General features: G+C 40.7%; 1 protein-coding gene across 4 annotated transcripts in view; it reads left to right on the top strand.

Moving 5' to 3' along the window:
• The window catches only part of St7 (suppression of tumorigenicity 7), a 240246-nt gene that overhangs the window by 127273 nt on the left and 93769 nt on the right, over positions 1-19204 (top strand). For all 4 annotated transcript variants that reach the window (XM_050145884.1, XM_050145885.1, XM_050145886.1 and 1 more), the window contains exons 3-4: positions 6449-6608; positions 17082-17136. In XM_050145884.1, coding sequence (XP_050001841.1) covers positions 6449-6608; positions 17082-17136 — 215 coding nt within the window. The remainder of the gene's footprint in view (positions 1-6448; positions 6609-17081; positions 17137-19204) is intronic.

Raw genomic sequence — 19204 nt, 5'->3', positions numbered from 1 at the left:
GAGGGAGGCCTTCCCCACACAGTAGCTGTACAGTGTTTATAAACACAGCACACGCGAGAGCTGCTTGCTCTTTTTTCTTTTCCTTCCTTCCTGCCTTCCTTCCTCCTACTCCTCCCTCTCTCCAGTCCGTCCTCCCTTCCCTTTTTCTTTTCCGTTACTGTCAGTCTTGAGGAGTTGTGTGGGTAGGATGGAGAAGAAGACACACAGGAATCCAAAGGAGATTAAAAATAGTTATGGATATCACGGCAGTGCTCCTCAGTTGTCTTGGTTTATCTCATATGCTCAGGTGATCTGCTTTTGCTGATTAAAGAAAATAATGTGTATACACATGAGTGAGTCCACCCACACGCACAGGCATACATTGCACACACATACACACATACACACACACACATCCCATCTCCACACCCCCAAAGCATACTCATGTGTGCACTCACATACACAGTAACCTTCCTGCCAAGGGAGGATGGCTAAGATTCCTGGGATCTTGGCATCAAGTCTCTTGGTCATTTATACTTTTACATCTTCAGATTTTATTTTTTCATGGTTTCTTTTCCCTTTCAAAAATGTGTATGAGCCTTTCTTTTTTAAAATAAGCAAAAGCAAACAAAAAACTCCTACAACCCCCCAAACCTTTATGATTCTACTATCAGCTCTCCATCTAGTGTTTTCATCACTGCGTCCTCTTTGCCCTCCCAGTGCTAACTGGGTTCTCCCTGACCTGATCACACCCCAGAAAAAGCCCCAGAGAATCCAGATAACCAGCCAAGGTCATTGATCCTAGCTTTCAACAAAGAGTGAGTTTGCCCTTAACTAGGTAGACTCAACTTTGGCTTCCTAAATGCCACACCCTATTGATGGTTTGAATTCCCATCCTGATGTGGGAGTGTCATCTGTTGCTTTCATTGGTTAATTAATAAAGAAACTGCTTGGCCTTTGATAGGCCAGCCCTTAGGTGGGTAGAGTAGACAGAACAGAATTCTGGGAGAAAGAAAGCCGAGTCAGGCAGTCGCCTTAGCTCTCTTCAAGATGGACACAGGTTAAGATCCTCCCCGGTAAGACACCACCTTGTGGTGCTACACAGATTATTAGAAATGGGTTAATCGAGATGTGAGAGTTAGCCAGTAAGACACTAGAACTATTGGGCCAAGCAGTGTTTAAAAGAATACAGTTTCTGTGTAATTATTTCGGGTGTAAACCTAACCATGCGGGCAGCTGGGTGCTGGGAACGCTGCCCGCCGCTCTTACTACACCATCCTACTTAATCTGTATTACTGTAGGGATGGTGCACGGCTAGAGTAGGGTAGTAGAGAGTTAAGGTTTTAAAACTAAGAAATGTATAATTTTACCTTTTAAACTCTTTAAGTTATTTGGTAGACTCGAGAGACTACCCCTGCCTCTCAGTATGTCAGGGCCACTAAACTAGCATGTCTAAGAACTGTTTTTAAATCTGAATTTGTTTATGAGTGCTTTACTGTTTACAGTGTCGGTATGTACCAGGGAAATGTATTCAAAGTGACACCAAATACGTCTGCATTAAATAACACCATCTGCCCATTTGGATCTGTTCAGCATTTTGAAAATATTGCAGAGTGTTCCCTCCACGTCTGATGAGTTCTGGAATACGTGGAAGATTTTTTTGCTAATACCTCAAATTAAAGGGCTTGGTTTGACATTTGGGACAGCTGCAAGTCCTTCCTTTTTTCCTTTTCCTTTGATATGCATTATAAAAACAGGGACCATTCTTGATTCTAGTGTCCCCACTACACAGATGGGACAGTAGAATTGATTAATGACAAGTTTGGGAAGACACAGCTCCCTGCCCCCAAACAACTTCTTGAGTAACCTGTCTGTCTGTCTTTCTGCACTGAAAAGGTAGGAAGGTCTAGAGAGAAGGGTTGTCTTTTGTTCTGTAATTTTCCTCATGGGCTGAATTATCTGGTCACATTTGATAGATTGCTTCTGAATTGGTTTTTACAACTAAGCATAGACATACAGTCAGAGGGAATTGAAGGGCTGCCTGTGTGTCAGTTCTGGTTTAAATGAAGCATTGTTATTATTTTTTTTAAATTTTGTTTAATAAAGAGGTTTAGAAAGAGTGGCAGAAAGCTGGGCCTTCAGGCTAAGCAACAATTTCATTAGCTTTGCAATCTAGGTCAGCCTACTGTATCTTGTTGAACAGCTTTGTTCCTCATCTGTAAGTGGATTCCCTACATCGTTCCTTAAGGACCATTTTAGAGCTGATCTATGGTTCTGCTAGAGGAACTCAGGAATCTAAATCTCAAGGTTTTGTGTATGCAGTGGATACTGGCATGTCAGAGGCACTGTGGGTCTGCAGCATGGACTTGTAGGGCAGGGACTTGATTGTGTGACCTGGGATATCACTCCTGGGTAGTTAGGAATACTTGATGCTGTGGGATGATATGAGCAGGCTATGGCATAGTAGGTGTTCCAATAGCATAGCACAGGGGGAAGCAGAGCAAAAACTTCATTGCTACCGACTGAGAATCACTGTCCGTGGTTCAATCAGTGACCAAGGATGAGGGGGTCTTGGAATGTTTGTCCTCTTGTAATTGAGGCTTTGTTGGCTGCTTAGTACTGTAGCTGAGCACTGCCTTGTCACAGTGCTTTCTGTTAACACCCCATGACAGATAAGATGCAGTACTAACCTGACTGGACTAGGATTGCACAACACTATTCTTGGGGAAATGTGGAAACATTTGCTCTCCCCAGACACGGACTCAGTGACAGACCAACAGGGGTACTATGTAAGTCAAGCCTGCTAAACTAAGGAACCTTCTGGAGTTGCTTAGGTGAGAGGTTAATTTATAGGAGCAGGAATGACTGAGAGGCAGCTGCATCACCAAAAACTCAGCTCAGCATGTGTAGGAGGAAGGGCCTGCTTGTTTGTCCCTGCCACCCGGCTAACTTAGCCCTGAAATAACCACACATAAACTGTATTAATTAAATCACTGCTTGGCCCATTAGCTCTAGTTTCTTATTGGCTAACTCTTATATTAATTTAACCCATTTCTATTAATCTGTGTATCACCACGTGGCAGAGGCTTACCGGCAAAGATTCAGCATGTCTATCTCTGGCTGTGAAGCCATGGCATCTTCCTGACTCCACTCTTCTTTCTCCCAGCATTCAGTTCATTCATCCTTGCCTACCTAAGTTTTGCCCTATCAACAGGCCAAGGCAGTTTCTTTATTCATTAATCAAGAAAAGCAACACACAGACAGAAGGACCTCACACACTAAGCATGGGTTATGGCTCACAAAACCTGGACACCAGAAGCACACTGCATACCTTCCAGGCAGCTTGACAGACTAGAGAGTGTCCTTTCCAGGCAGCTTGCCTGGTCTGACAGTGTCTCCCAGCAATCATTAGTGTTTATGTGAGTATGAGGAATGAGGGGCCCAGGGAAACTAGTCCAGTCAAGCTTCCTGCAGCTCCCGAGTCATTTACTTCCTAGGTTTCAGTGAGCTTGCCTGCAGATGCAATGTTTCACCTCCATTTAGAACATCCTACATTGTAACCATCTTCTTTTAGGAAGCAATGTTACATCCTGGAGGAAATTGCTACACAACTAACAAAATGAGGGGCACCTCTCTGCAGGACTCAGAGAGTCCTTGGGATGTGTGGTGTACAAGTCATTTGCATAATGAGTGGTAATTTTGTTAACACTTTTGAGAACTGTTGGCCAGACACTGAGGTGGGTGCTTTACAGTGAACTGGTATGGAAATCGAGGACTCTTGAAGATAAATATGATTTCCATTTTATTTATCTATTTATTTATTTATTTATTTATTTATTTATTTATTTATTTATTGTTTTTGTTTTTGTTTGTTTTTGTTTTTGGTTTTTCGAGACAGGGTTTCTCTGTAGCTTTGGAGCGATTTCCATTTTATGGTTGAAGGAACTGGTATCCAAATAAATCACATAACCACTTGGAACTATAGACGTTTTTATGGATTGATAACCTGTATATTTACCTGTGGGGGTCCCTGCAGGCATCACGGCTGGCAGCAAGATCTGCACTGCAAGGAGGTGGGAATGAAATCTGTTTAGCTCGACTTCATCAGGATGCATTCGACTGAGAGTCTGATGCCAGGATGTTCATTGCTAGCACATTTAAAGATAGTAAATTTGGGGGGAAATTTCCTAGTGTAATATAATTTCCAGTTTACAAGGGGGCATAATTATATTGAAACTCAACACAAGGCATGTTTCTTCCAAGAAGATGTGTTCTAGAGATAGGCTACCTGTATTAGCTTAAGGGCCTAGGGAAGTATTTGGTGTGGTCTCGGTCATACAGGTATTGTAGAAGTCATTTGCGCTATTAGTCACCCAGTCCTGGTCCTGGGAGCCTGGGGAGCCCCTGGATACACAGATAACGTAAGGGTTATTAGGAACACTAACTACTTCAGGTCCTGGTCCTGGGAGCTTGGGGAGCTCCTGGCTACACAGATAACCTAAGGGTTATTAGGAACACTAACTACCTCAGGTCCTGGTGCTGGGAGCTTGGGGAGCCCCTGGATACACAGATAACGTAAGGGTTATTAGGAACACTAACTACCTCAGGTCCTGGCTGTGGGAGCTTGATATGGCCTGGTCCTGTCTTTCAGGTAACGCAGATCACCAGAGTATTAATCACCTCCAATTCCCAGCTTTCTCAGTGGAAAAACGGGTTTATATCCTTTCCATCGAGAGGACAGTCATGCATGCTTACTGTTCCTGGTTTCCCTGAAGATCTGTGGGCACAAGGACCTTTGCGTTCCTGACATTTACGATTTTTAGCTTTCTTCCTACTTCACACTAATTAGTCTCATATCCACAGACCTTTCAAACTATATTCTCCTTAAACATTGCAGTATGAGAAGTAACTACCTGTAATTAAATCAAGGTATCCCATATATGACTGGAAACATCCTGGTATTCATAGATGGCTTTCCTGTTTTAATTTAGTAAAACGTAAGTGAGAAAAACATCAATTTTTAAATAATAGCCCAATGTCCGTTCCAGAGCAGATAATGAAATGTTTTTAATAAAATAAACAATGACATAAGTATATTTAATTCTATGTTAATTGTACGTTGTATATTATAAAGATTAGCACAACTATCCTTTGAGACTCAGGCGTGTAGTTATTCTGGCTTTTTGTTTTTCTTTCTTTCTTTCTTCCTTCCTTTCTTCCTTCCTTTCTTTCTTTCTTTCTTTCTTTCTTTCTTTCTTTCTTTCTTTCTTTCTTTCTTTCTTTCTTTCTTTCTTTCTTTCTTTCTTTCTTTCTTTCTTTCTTTCTTTCTTTCTTTCTTTCTTTCTTTCTTTCTTTCTTTCTTTCTTTCTTTCTTTCTTTCTCCAAGCTCTCCTGGAACTCATGACAGACCTCTTGCCTCAGCTTCTGTATTTATTGCTGAGATTATAAGTGTGAGTCACCTTACCTGGCCTTTTGCGCATTTGAGTCAGGATCTCACTGTTCTTGAACTTATGACCCATTTACCTCAGCCTCGTGAGTGCTACAATTAAGGTCTGGGCACCATGTTTGGCTAGCAGCTATTCCTTTTCCTTTTCTTTTCTTCTCCCCACTACAGGGTTTCTCTGTGTAGCCCTGGCTGTCTTGGAGCACACTCTGTAGACCAGACTAGGCTCAAACTCCTGGGTTGTCTTTTATTAAGGACAATTACTTCTCTTCTTTCAAATGAAAAACAATCAGGAAGCTTTTGAACTAAGAAACATTCATGATATACAGCAAATGCTTGTATGGCACTTAGCAGGAAGGGGACTGTTGGAACTGAATACCTTCCATGCATAAAATGACCATTTTTTTCTTTTCCCTTTTTTAAGACCAGTTGTCTCTATGTTGCTCAGGCTGACCTTGAACTCTTGAGCTCAAGTGATTCTCTTGCTCAGTCTCTCAAGCAGCATGCCACTAGTTCTGACCACTTCTCTTTTGTTTGCTAAAACCAGCGTTTCTCAAAAGAAGTCTTACTTTTATTAATAAAACATTTTTTAAAAGTTTTTTTAATAGTGGGTATCATTTTACAAAAATATCAAATGTCAAGAATTTAAAATTTTTATGAGGTTTATTTTGGGAAAATTGTCATATCCATATGTATTTTTAGAGTTGTCTTTCAGGTAAGAGGATTTTGTTATTTGAATATTATATTGACGTAGAGGAAGTTTGGAATATACCTTAACAATATTCTTTTATCTGTCATTGTAGTTATAGATTCTTTTTGAAAACAATTCTTTAGCAGAGAACAACCATTTTAAACTAATTTTTAATTTTTAAATATTATTGGTGTTAATTATTCAAATCTATTACCTTTATACTGACATAAACATTATTTGAAATGAGAAAAGAAATAGCAACATATATTAGAGGAATGTATCTTGAAATTACAAATGGAAACAGGTCATAAACACACATTATTTTTTTGTTCTAGATATTTGAATGGTGGTATTTTCGCAAGTATGGAACATCTTTCATTGAACAAGTCTCAGTAAGCCACTTGCGCCCCCTTCTGGGAGGGGTCGACAACAACTCTTCCAATAATTCTAATTCCAGTAATGGGGACTCAGATTCCAACAGGCAGAGTGTCTCAGGTATGGAATGTCTCTTACAAAATTCTTGTGAAATTAACACAGCTAAACTGTTTTAAAAGATTATGTTTCAGAGAAAAATATTTTAAATTTCAAGGGACTGAAGGAAGCTGTATTAGGGAAGTAGCTGCAAGCATCCTGACGACAGGAAATGTGTATGCTATTAATTTTACTTTTGCTTCCACTAGCGTTAACATAACAAATGCTAATAGCATGAAGCACATAGTATATGTTGTATATAGAATAGCATATAGAGTATTCATCAATCACATTTTCCTCCACAGTGGTGGCTGAATGTTGAGTCCGATTACACCTGATTTCACTACTTTTCCTGTTCCAGTGATGGTGAAACCACGTTCTCGGTCCTGAGTGCAGGAATGCCTGTAACCCGTCTCATCAAATCTGTTCTGTCTCCGTTTACTTTTCAGTGCTGTGCTTGCCATGTTCCTTAGGACCTGACCTAAAATGTTCTTTCTGTTCCTCTGTTCCTCTGTCACTGCCAAAGTCAAATGCCTTTTCTAATAGACATACATACTGCCTCTGCTTTCTGGAACTTTGATAATTTTACCTTTAGGGACATTTATCAAATAGCATTTTGTTTGGGTGTATTTCTTTGTAGCATCTATAGTGTATTAACTATACAATTGTCTGCTGCATTTTTGAAAGTCAATAAGCAGACGAGTTTAAAGAAGAGGAAAGCATCCAATTTCTTAGGTCAACTTGGTAAACAATTCCTAAAGTATCATGAGCCTGGTTTCTATTGGTTCTAATGAGTTAAAAAGTCAACGCTCTTGCCCTCATCCCCATTGTATTATTTGAGGAAACGGAATGATACGGGTTCTGATTGCACTAGCTGTACATACAGTGCTATAGAAAAGCAAGGTGGGGATTCCCAACCAAGCCGAGAGAGGGGCTTCCCTTAGGTCTGAGATTTGAGGATGAAAGGAAGACATTCAGGAGCTAGGTTAATTCTTTTTTTCTTTCACAAGTCAATCTGATTGTATAACTTAGCTGGGCTGTAAGCACCAAGGGACATTTTGTTCCTGCTGTTGGGGCAGTGCTTTTAGTCCCTGCTTCTGCAGCCTGCCATGGAGGGGACTGGGCAGCTCCCACTGTGTGCTTACTGCATCCTGATGGACACACGTGAGAAGTGGCAGCATGCAGTCACTAACATTGTTTCCGCCTCTGTAAACGCACCTACCTTCTGAACAGAAAGAGACCCAGTACAGCAAGGTAGTGCATTAGGCAGCAGTGCAGAGGATTATGGCTTATTGCTCTAAAGAAGATCATCTTGACCATCGAGTCATTATCACAGAAGGAGTGGCAGGCAATTGCTGTCACTTTGTAACTGTTGTGATTACTCCAGAGCTGACTTGAACTTCATTTCTGTATATTTGCATGGAACAGAGAACTAGCAGATTGCAAACAGAGAGCATGCATGCCCCTTTAAGATCTTTAAATGCTTACATTTATATTTGCATGGAAGCCCCTCTTTTCTCCTTGCACAACTTAAAGCCCTTGACATTTCTTAATTCAATAAAAAGTCTGAAGAAGGACACTTAAAAGAAATCCCACACTAGCTCAGAACTGAGTATAATAGAGGGTTATTTATTTAGGGGTAGACTCACAGATCACAATCCTCTGCTGGAACAGGGAACAGCAACTGAATCCCGCAGCTGGAAAAGAGACCTGTTGCACTTTACATTGGCATAAATAGTATAAGAGGCCTCGCCCAAATGGGCGGGTAACTTACAGGCTACTGGTGGTAGGAATTCCTACAGCCAAAGTCCAGGTTCTCTCCTTAGTAGCATTTCTTACATTTTACATTTATCTATCATCAAGTGTGTGTATAGTTGGGGTGGAAAGATGTGTGCACAGCCTATGTGTGAAGGTCAGAGGACAACTCTGTGGTCAGATCTCTCCTCCTACTTGTAGGTGGGTCCTAGGGATGCATCAATCTCATGTTATCAGGTTTGATAAGCAATCCTGCTGGGCCATCATTATAATTTTCTGAGTAGATGCATGACTTACTAGTGAATCTCAATGTCATCATCTGTCAGAAAGACTCAAATCCTTTGAAAATAATATATTCATCTAGGTATACATTTGAAGCCCCAGATACTTGGGAGGCAAATACCAAAGGATCAGTAGAGTCCATGGGTTCAAGACTGGTCTAGAACCATCTCAAAATCAAGCCAAACAAAACAGAATAAAAAGATAAAAATATACTAAAAATATAATAGCTATAGGCATTCTCAGGTTTACATATATGAGGATTTTACCAGTCTAAGATGAAAGTTTTGATTATTATTACTGACACAGTTACACTAGTATTTAATACTTTGCATCTAGTTTCTATTAATTTACTGAATTTTATATATATATATAGCATCTATGACATGATTTTACATCAATGTTTAAATGGATACCTTTAGAGAAATGGAAATTACTTTGTCTAAGTGTATTTAGGTATGGATATCTGGCTAACTCAGTATGACAAACATGTATGCAGGTATGGAAACACCAGATACATGGAATTAACATCACTTTATATTCTCTTGTGTTGACTGTTGTATTCTCTTGTGTTGTGCATGTGTGTGTACACTTTTGTTTGTTTGAGACAGTCTCTTCCTAGGCTGTCCTGAAATTCACTGTAGCCAGGGATAGCCTCTAACTCCCTATATTCCTCCTCTCTCATCCTTTAGAATACTGAATTTATGGGCAAAAGCCACCATGCTTGGCAGGCTTTTATTTCTGAATAAGGAAAGTACTAGAAAAATACATGTATCTGCAATTATCTTTATTATTGATAACTTTCTATTTTGATTTCAGCTCAGTATATAGGAGAAAAAAGGTCCAGATCTGAAAATAATTCATATATTTTCTTAAAATAGATGTGTTTGTCTTAAATTGCTTTAACCTAATAAAAGGCTATTGAATTCCGAACAGAGGGTAGAGTATGTCATTTCCTTAAAACGCCATAGACTTCTTCACTGGACTTTACACAGACTGTAACCTGGCAATCCATAGACATGGGCAAAGGAAGTCTAAGGGCATTATTTGAATAAAATCACAGACAAAGCTAAAAATAAAATGAAACCATTAGCTATAAGCATTGGTCCATGTGAAAACTAGTTGGAGTCTTTTCCTTAAAATATGACTTGCTGTGAGACATGGCCCAGCTGATGGTGATCTGGAGTGAGCCCTGGGAAAACAGGGCAGGCTGTGCTTGAGTTTAAAGCCCCTATCTGTGCAATGTGGACTGAATTCAGACTTCTTCATATTGTTCTGTGACTGTTATCTGTGTGTTTCAGGGGAGAAACATGCTTGACTGTACAGTTCCTTAGTCAAACTTCATCTTGTTTGGTCATGTTCATGGACATTCTTGTTTTATTTTACTTTATTTGGGAACTGAACTTGTTTCTTCCAAATGTATGATTTCTGATCAATTCTGCTGATGTATTTTGCCATGACTGTCATTTATTATTTCAAAGTAGTTCATGAGTTGGTGATGCACACAGTTTAAAATGTGGCCAACTTCTTCCTGAGAGAAGGGATTCTCACAGCCCACTGAGACCTAGAGTTTGGCTTTAGCAGAACATGTTTTGATAATTTATTCTTGTTCTCAAACACAATATCATAGAGACAAGGTTTGCACATGTGTCTCTTGCCAGATAGATATGGGAATGTGCAATTGCTCCATCCTGTGAGCAGCGGTGCCAAATCAAGCTCAGCCGCTCTGAGATGCTTTAACAAGCCCGAGGAGAACTGGACCTCCAGACAGCTCCGACACAGCCACCAGGCTTCCTGTCCAAGCCATCTCATCGCTATCTTACTGATTTTCACCATATATTTCAAATCCTTATTATAAAAATTCTAATTTCTACTTAAATCTAATCATGCTGTATAAATATATATTCTGAGTTCTAAATGTTCATTGGAACATTAGGGGCAGTTCAAGCACTGCTTTTAAAAGGGCAACAAAGAAGCATTGGAAATAACAAACCTGGGGAAAGTGAAAAAAGTCCTAAAACTGTCATAAATGGCAAATCCCCACAATTAAACAATTTTCCCCATATAAATCCATGAAGGTCTGGTAATATTTAACACTTTAATACTTGCAATCAGTTTTAAGTGATATTACCATTCTTAATCCTTATAATAACCCCACTAAGCAGATGACTATTATTATGTCCATTTTAAATCTGAGGAGGCATACGTGTCATGACCAGCACACCTGGGGAGTTCTTCACTGGGCTTCCCTTTCTTCCCTCTTCTTGAGCAGTACTTTCCTCTATATCTCAGCGTGGTCTCAAACTCTGTGTCCTTCAGCCTTTCCCTCCAGAGTTTGGGGATTTCAGGTAGGTGTGCACAACTGTATGAATCCAAGTTCTTAAGGACTAGTTGGATACTTTAAGTGACTGCCCCAGTGACTGTAAGGGCTATAAGGCCAAAGTTAATATAAGTAACTGAAATTCAGTAATTAAGTAATTAATTCAGTAATTAAGTAACTGAAAGATTATTGTTGGGCTTGTTGGCTCACATATGTAATCTTAGTGTTAGGTAGGCAAAGCCAGGAAAATTGAAAATTCTAAGGTCAGTTTAATCTATGGAGTGTTGTAAAGAGGGGGCCACTTGTTGGTTCCCAGCTACTTAGCCCCGAAATAATCACACAGAAACTATATTAATTAAATCACTGTTTGGCCCATTAGCTTTAGCTTCTTATTGGCTAAGTCTTACATATTAATTTAACCCATTTCTATTAATCTGTGTATAGCCACGTGGCTGTGGCTCACTGGCTAAAGTTCTGTTATCTGTGTCCAGCAGGGCTACATGGTTTCTCCAGACCCCGCCTTCTCTCTCCCAGCATTCAGCTTAGTTTCCCCTGCCTAGCTCTGTTCCCCTATAGTCCTGCTATAGGTCCAACACAGTTCCTTTATTTATCAATGGTAATCACAGCATACAGAGGAAAATCCCATATCAATGGGAGTGACAACTGGCTTCAAAAACCTTAATAACAATAGTATTAATACTCTAACACAGTGCAAGACAAGATTTATGACAGGACATTAAATGACTTTAAAAGCAGCTTAGCGGCAATGATTGACAACCGTGTTGTTCTAGTTCTATAACTTTCACAGTCAGTGACCTAAGGCTTGCCATTTAACTTTCCAAAATAAACCTTAGTATCTTAATCTGAAAACATGGGAATAACAGTAATATCAATTTCACGGAATATTATGTAAATAAATGAGGCCACGCAGAAATACCAAGTCAGGGGACAGCTTTTTACATAGCAGTGCCTCCCAGATAAACTAACTTTATAAACAGATCTGGGAGAATGCCACCACTCAGGGATATGGCCACATGGTCAGTGACTTTTACACCCAAGCCTTTCAGAACTTGCAGTGCACGACTCCCTTTGCAAAGTTAGGAACTTTTATGCATCAGGGACCTTTGGGATTGCTTGCTAATAGTCTTGGTGAGGATAAATAGGTAGATAGAGACATGCCAAAATTTAATGTATGGCCTCAAAGTGATTTCCCTAGTCATCTTTTCAAAATCATTTGTCATTAAAAATTATTTTCTAATACAGACCAGATTTCTAGTTAAATGGTGAAAAGTCCTGTGATGGCTTTACTTTCTAGTGACTATGCATATATTTAAGACTTGTGTCAGGGTTAATATATTATTTGGTGAAGTTGATGTTATCAGAAATGGTCAGTGAGAAATGCATAGCCTTTGAATGAAAAGATTTAGCTATCTCACAATACCTTTGAAGACAGCGATACTATCTTCAATTAAGCAAGCCAATAAAAATGGCCTTACAACTCACACTCACTAATCCCTCTTTGTGTTCCCTGCAAGAATTTGTAGCAACAAAATTTGTTGAATGAACGTTATCCATGTTTCCTTTGCCAAATTTTCTTTAAAATAAAATTGTTTTCTTTATATGAGCATTTTATTTAAACTATGATGCTTACAAAATGCTACAGGTACAGGACGGCTATGGATCTGAGGCCCATAAGCAACAGCCCAGGTCCCCGAGAGGGGGGATTTTGGGGAGGAAGGGACAGTGCAAGGGGCAGGGATGCTCAGGGCTGTGGGGAGCCTGAACCACTGAAGCCCACACGGTAGATCCCTGTGGATTTACCCACCGAGTGTATCATTTTACCCCCGCTGAAATACTGACATCAAAACTGAAATGAAATCAGATGTTACAGAATAAGGAGACAGCTCTGTTTGTGAGACTGGGCGGGTCTGTGAAGAACTGCACCTTGCGGAAGTCAAACATGGCGCCCACCCAGCCTGCCCAGTCCTCCCCGGCCGGGACCAGTGCAGAGCGGCTCCGACTGCCCAAACGTTGTAAACAAGGTCAGGCCCGACCAGTCCTGAGCCCGCTGTGCCATGAGGCTGTGGGGAGGCCTCCGAGGGGTTCACCTCCGGGCTCGTGCTGGGCCCCTTTCTGGTTTCTGGATAGGCTCGGCCGCGGGTATGGGCCTGTGGTTCAACTCCACGGTTGCATCCCTCTTCTGCTCTGTGGGATCATGGTGTCCGGCCCAGGCTGGCTCCTCTGGAGGGACAAGTGCCCAGCGGCTGGAGGTTCGCAGTCATCGTCTGGTGCTTGGTGTGGTGGGCAGAGGATAGCTAACTCCGAGCAGCATGGCGGTTTGAACAGGCCTCTCCCTCTCGGGGTCCACTACCCACGTGACTTGCTGGCAGTTCTTTAGGTGTTTTGTGCCCTCGGGGTTCTGTCCTGAAACCCACAAATCTGGGTAGGAGGTCTTTGCTCCAAGCTTTGTCTTCTAGGCAAGCTGGTTGAAGCTCAGCTAGCCAACGACTCCGGCAGCCAGACATAGAGACGATTCCCCTTTGTGTTGCTGGCCTCTCATTTGCAGCCAGCAGGCCCAACGCACCATTCAAACCTTACATCACCTTCTCAACGTAGTTATTTTGAAAAGTTATGAAGTAGTTATGGCTTAATTATTTTTCCAAAAGAAGCACTTCTAATAATTACCTAAAATTGATCAGTATGATGTAGACAATTGGGTATTCATCTCTAACATATCAAAGCTAATTAACTGTAGGCAAAATCACTTCAAAGATGGGTTAATCTAATAATATGTCCAATGAAACGTTTAGACACGTTGGTAGTATTATTTTGAAATAACTGACATGCCCTAGAGGAATCTCGAAGTCTGTTCTTCTATTGGACATTTGAATAATGAATTTGAATTGGATGTTGAATGTGATACTTTGGTAGGAACAAGTTTGTTGCCTGTTGTAGGGGTAAGAGATGAAACCAGACGCCAGGCCCTATTGTGACCTGGAGGAAAGGGTCTAATATACATAGACCCTTTTCGTCTCACTGATTTATGTAGGGAGTGTAGATGATAACCTGAGACCTCCTTAGAGAAAGGATCAATGAAAGCTAAGTTTAGAACCCATGAAGGCTGCTTTGCTGCTGTGAAAAGCCCAGTGCAGGGCAGCCTGGTGTGGAGGTTCCTGCCTGCAATTTCAGCACTCAGGACCAAGTGTGCCCCCCCCCCCCCATAGTGGGCTGGGACCTCCCTCATCAATCACTAATTAAGAAAATGCCCTACAGGCATTTCTGCAGCCCGGTCTTCTGGGGGAGTTTCCTCCATCCTCGTTCCCTCTTCTCGGATGGCTATAGCTTGTGTCAGTTGACACAAAACTAGCCAGCACGGTGACTGCGTCTAAGCTACAAAGTAATGATGGTGGTGAAGGGCTTCGCGAAGATTCAGCGCTTGCTTTAGAGATCCTTACTGGATTAAGTTTATGCTCTTTGTGTCCCACATAGAAACTTAATGGCAGCTGGGTCCTTTCCCTAGAGCGTTGGCGGTCTTGCATCCATGCTGAAGGCACAGCATTTCCGTCAGCAGCCGTGCATGGAGACTGTCCTGTGGACACTGAAGATGAAGGCACAGTGTGTGCTTGTCTTAGAGACAGATTGATAGTTGACTCTTGATGCTGCGAACAGGCGCTTAGTGAAGGCGACTTTCAGTGCTTCCCAGTGGCACAGAAATGGTGGAAGATAAGGAAGAATGGAACATTCTTTTTGAAGGAAAAATTGAAATATGGTCTGCAATAAGTTTATTCCTCAAGAGTACACATAAGAAAAGAACATATGTTTACGCTGTCTTACCCCGCGGAGGTTCACTTCTCTGAAATCTTCATATTTGGCATTTATACCCTTTCTGTGATACGTCAGGCGATCGATATTTATGGGGTGTGCTCTCTGGAGTGATGCCATGCTAAAAGAATTTTCTACATGAAAGATTATGGAATAGAAGAAATTTATGTAGCTGTGACATCACTTAAGGCAAAAATTAGATGTGTGCATACAGATGACCTTTATATTGCTTATTTCTTAAGGAAAAACGACCCTGCCCTGCGCAAAGCTGCTTTGTACGCCTTGGTCGCCTTTCCCCACTCGACATCTTCCACAGCTACTTGCATCTTGAGTTCTACGTTTCAGAACGTTTGCAGCACCCCCTGCTGGCAATGTTATGGAAATTCCTAAATAAAGTGTCCTTTAGACACTGACTGGTGACTGTTTAAAGTACACAGTATTTCTTTCTGGAGTTAATTTTCCTTAGAAATATTTTAAGTTCCAACTGATGTAATAGAGGCAACATTTAATTGGAGATAATTTTCAGTTTAATTTGCCAACTGGATTTTGAATAGTATTTCCCCCCAGGCACAGTAATAATGTACTTGGAGAAAAACATTGGCCAAACTTTTTTAAAAAATTTAATCTTCCCAATCAAATTAAATAGGAGAACTATCTTTTCAAATATTCCTGTTTTATTGTAAATATTTCTAACATGTACTTCCTTGTACTACAAGTTTATTGTAGCCTAAATATAAACCTTGCACGATTTGGGAAGTGTCAAGAGGGGCATTCTGAACCTCAGTGGTTTAACTGGGGAGCAGTTGGCAGTGGTGACATTCTAAGAGTTACTCCAGCCCTAGGATAGTAACCATGATCGTTTGGCTGACCGTGGTGTTTCAAGCCAAGCTCTGCAACCACAGTGTTCATGACCCTTCTAATAGATTTTGTTTGCACAGCAAATAATTAACCAAAAGAAACACGATTTCCTAGTTTGTGTCATACGAAATGATAACTATCAAATTTCAGTTTCTTAACAGAATCCAGAGACGTTGCATTAAATGACAAATTAAGCTGACAAAATTTTAGGGCCATTCTAAACGTTGCATAAAATTAAAATGAGATATTGTCTTAATTTGAAGACAGACTCACCTCTTTTAAATGGAAACACACATCCCAGTATAAGAACGTGCTTGCTTTCCTAGTTCAGCAGTGCTGTACTGTGAGCATGCAGAGGATCACGACGTGCCTTCTACTTTATTGTGTACAGACGACTGTAGTAGTGCTTCACATGTTTCCTGCACCCAGAGTTAAATGATGCCTACTGGATAGGGAGAAGGACAGAGGGGCGGAGGGATGGAAGTTGGATGAACAGGCCTACTGCAGAATCCCAGCAAGTCATCATCTGGCCTTTAATAGCTCTTGGATTTCTGCCATCGTTTGAGTGTGCATATCATTGGTGTGTTCCTTGGGTACTGATGTTTTGGGTTTGGTTAAGTGGGTTTTATTTTCTAATAAAACTTTGTTTATCCAAAGGGATCTAGTATTATAAATCATTAGAAAGTCTTGATCAATAGGATGTTTGCAACCAATTGCAGCTTATTAATCACATGCTTAATAGAACACAGTCTTAAAGCTATTAATGCACCGCTCAAGGTTAAAGCCCCATGGGCCTAAGTTTCTGTGCTCCCCGTGTTAAAAAAAAAATGTATAGTCTTAGTAGTAATTAACATTATGACATTAATGGGATGGTGCGTGTGCGCACACACACACACACAATCAACATAAGTATGTTCTCAAACAGTTTATTTTTATAAAACTTCTTTCTGTAATTGTGGTGACTTTATTAATTTTCATTTTCCTTCCTGGTAAGACTGTATCAATCTAGCAAATTATCTCCAAATAAAAACTAGCATAATCCTTAATTGGCTGAGTCTAGGGTTCTCTGTGTTATGTAGAGCTGGATTCCAGAATGCTGGAAATACAGTCTCATCTCCACCTGTCCCCTTCCCTATGTTTTTGGAGATCAATTCACAAAATCCACTAGCTCTCTTAGAGTAAGCACATGAAGTCACGCAGTAGCTGACACGGACATGTGCTGTGGTTTGAGAAAACAAGGAAACTGGGGCCCAGAGATTAGGTGATGTGTCTGTCCCAGGGCCTGCTTGGCCTCCTTTACCTGATTAACCTCAGGGGTTGCCTTTTGTTTTTCAGTTTCCTATATAAAGGACAGAGAATAACATTATCTTATCAAATGGCCCGGAAGGGTGTTTTACTGAATTAATTAGCTCCTCATGTCACTGGACTTACGTGTAACATTTTTCATATTCTCTTTGTTACAGAGTGCAAAGTGTGGCGAAATCCACTAAATTTGTTTAGGGGTGCTGAATACAATCGGTGAGTCTTTTGTCAGCTCAGGAAACTGAGTGAGTGGCTGAGGGAGCAGAAATAGCAAGTGCTATTGCTGGTTCGCTTAGAGGTCACGTACTAGAGTGTTTTATTCTCTCCCCCCCCCTCCCGCCTTCCTCTCGCCTCCCTTTATCCTCCCTACACCTCCTCCTTTTCCATCTCCTTTCTTCTTTATTCCTCCTACATCTTTTTTCTTGCTTGCTTTTGCTTGAGACAGGGTTTCAGAGTCCAGACCTTGCTGTGTGGCTATGGAGCATCCTAAACTCCTGATCTTTTTGCCTCATGAGTGAGGTCCAACAGCTTCTGTTTTCTGATACTATCTTAAAGCATTTTTGTTTTTCTGTTTTAAAGGTATTTTAACATTCTAGTTGAGAATAATATACAAATAAGTTGTATTTTTTTCTATTGCACTTATTCTTTGAAAAAAATTAAGTATGTTTATATGTGTACGTGTATGTATATGGTGCATGTAATGTTCATAGACACTTGTGGGAAGGTTCTAGATATTGAACTTGAGATTTTAGGCTAGCTGCAGCTCCCAAATTCTGAAGGTTCCCTAAAAGTTGATTATATTGGTTCCAGACACGTTATATTTATTGCAACCTAATTGAGTGAATTAATTAGGCAAATTAGGAATTTCATAGTTTGGGAAAAATATCTGTTTGTAATATTAATTAGAGAAGTTTTCATTATCAAAAACTACTGAAATGTTAAGACAAAAATATATGAGAAAATTTGTATTTATTTGTGCTATTAATTCCTGAAGGAAGATTTTGTTTTTAAATTTTGGTCTTTATTTATACTTATAAAATATATAAGGTTTTCTTTTCTTTTGCTTTCTTTTTTCTTTTGTGAGTTTCGGATTGCATATAGTTCAGACTAACCTTCAGCTTACTAGGTAGTCACAGGTGATCTTGAACTCCTTTTCCCTACTGGTTCCAGCTCCCAAATACTGAGATGGCCTGTATGTGCCATCAAGCTTGACAACCCTTTTTTTTTTTTTGTACCACATTTTTTTTTCTTACAGTTGCTTTTATTCAACGTATGTGTGCACAAATCTGCATGCTGTGGGATGCATGTAGAAAAAGAGGACAGTTTTTGAGACTTGATTCTTTCCTTCCACGATTGTGGGACCTGGAGAGAGAACTCAGGTTGTCTGGCTTGGCTGCAAGTACCTTTACCCACTAAAGCACCTCTCCGACTCTAGCTTTGTCGTTTTTACAGCTATTCAGTTACTAGTGTGTACATGCCACGGGTGTTGTCTTCTTACTGTTCTATGCCGTGAAGAGACAGCAAGACCAAGAAGAAAGCATGTAATTGGGGGCTTGAGTGCGGTTTTAAGGGGTAGTCCATGATTATTAAGGTAGGAAGCAGACAGGTATGGAGCTGGAGCAGTAGTCAGGAAACTTTACATGCTGGTCCACAGACAGAAGACAAAGACAGTGGGTCTGCTGTGGGCTTCTGAAACCTCAAAGTGCACCCCTAGTGACACACTTCATCAAACAAAGCCACCCCCATTCCAACAAGATCATATCCCCTAAACCTTCTCAAACAGTCATCCCCTCCTGACCCCCGCCTCCCCCCACCCCCCACGCACTGAGGACCAAACATTCTAATACCTAAGCCTATGGCTCCTTTCTCATTCAAATCATCGCAGAAGTCAGAAGGTCAGATTGTCCTTTCTCAGTTCTAAGAATCAAACCGAGGACAACAGGTTTCACAGCAAGTGCTCATCCCTGCTGAGCCACCTTGTTAGCCCACAACATTGTTTGAGATACACTCCCATTGAACTCTGGCTGTCCTCATTAGGCACTTGAGGATGATCTTTAACTTCTGTCTTATTGCATCCACCGCCAGAATCTTGGGATTACAAGTGTGTGCTACACCCAGCTTTTCCGGTACTAAGGAGTCATGCCCAGAGCTGCTGCTGCTGCTGCTGCTGCTGCTGCTGCTGCTTCTTTTTCTTCTTCTTCTTCTTCTTCTTCTTCTTCTTCTTCTTCTTCTTCTTCTTCTTCTTCTTCTTCTTCTTCTTCTTCTTCTTCTTCTTCTTCTTCTT

This window comes from Alexandromys fortis, unplaced genomic scaffold (assembly GCF_014885135.2).
Source record: "Alexandromys fortis isolate MF-2015 unplaced genomic scaffold, M_Fortis_MF-2015_v1.1 scaffold_34, whole genome shotgun sequence".
Taxonomy (NCBI): domain Eukaryota; kingdom Metazoa; phylum Chordata; class Mammalia; order Rodentia; family Cricetidae; genus Alexandromys; species Alexandromys fortis.
This window is presented reverse-complemented; position numbering and strand designations above follow the sequence as displayed.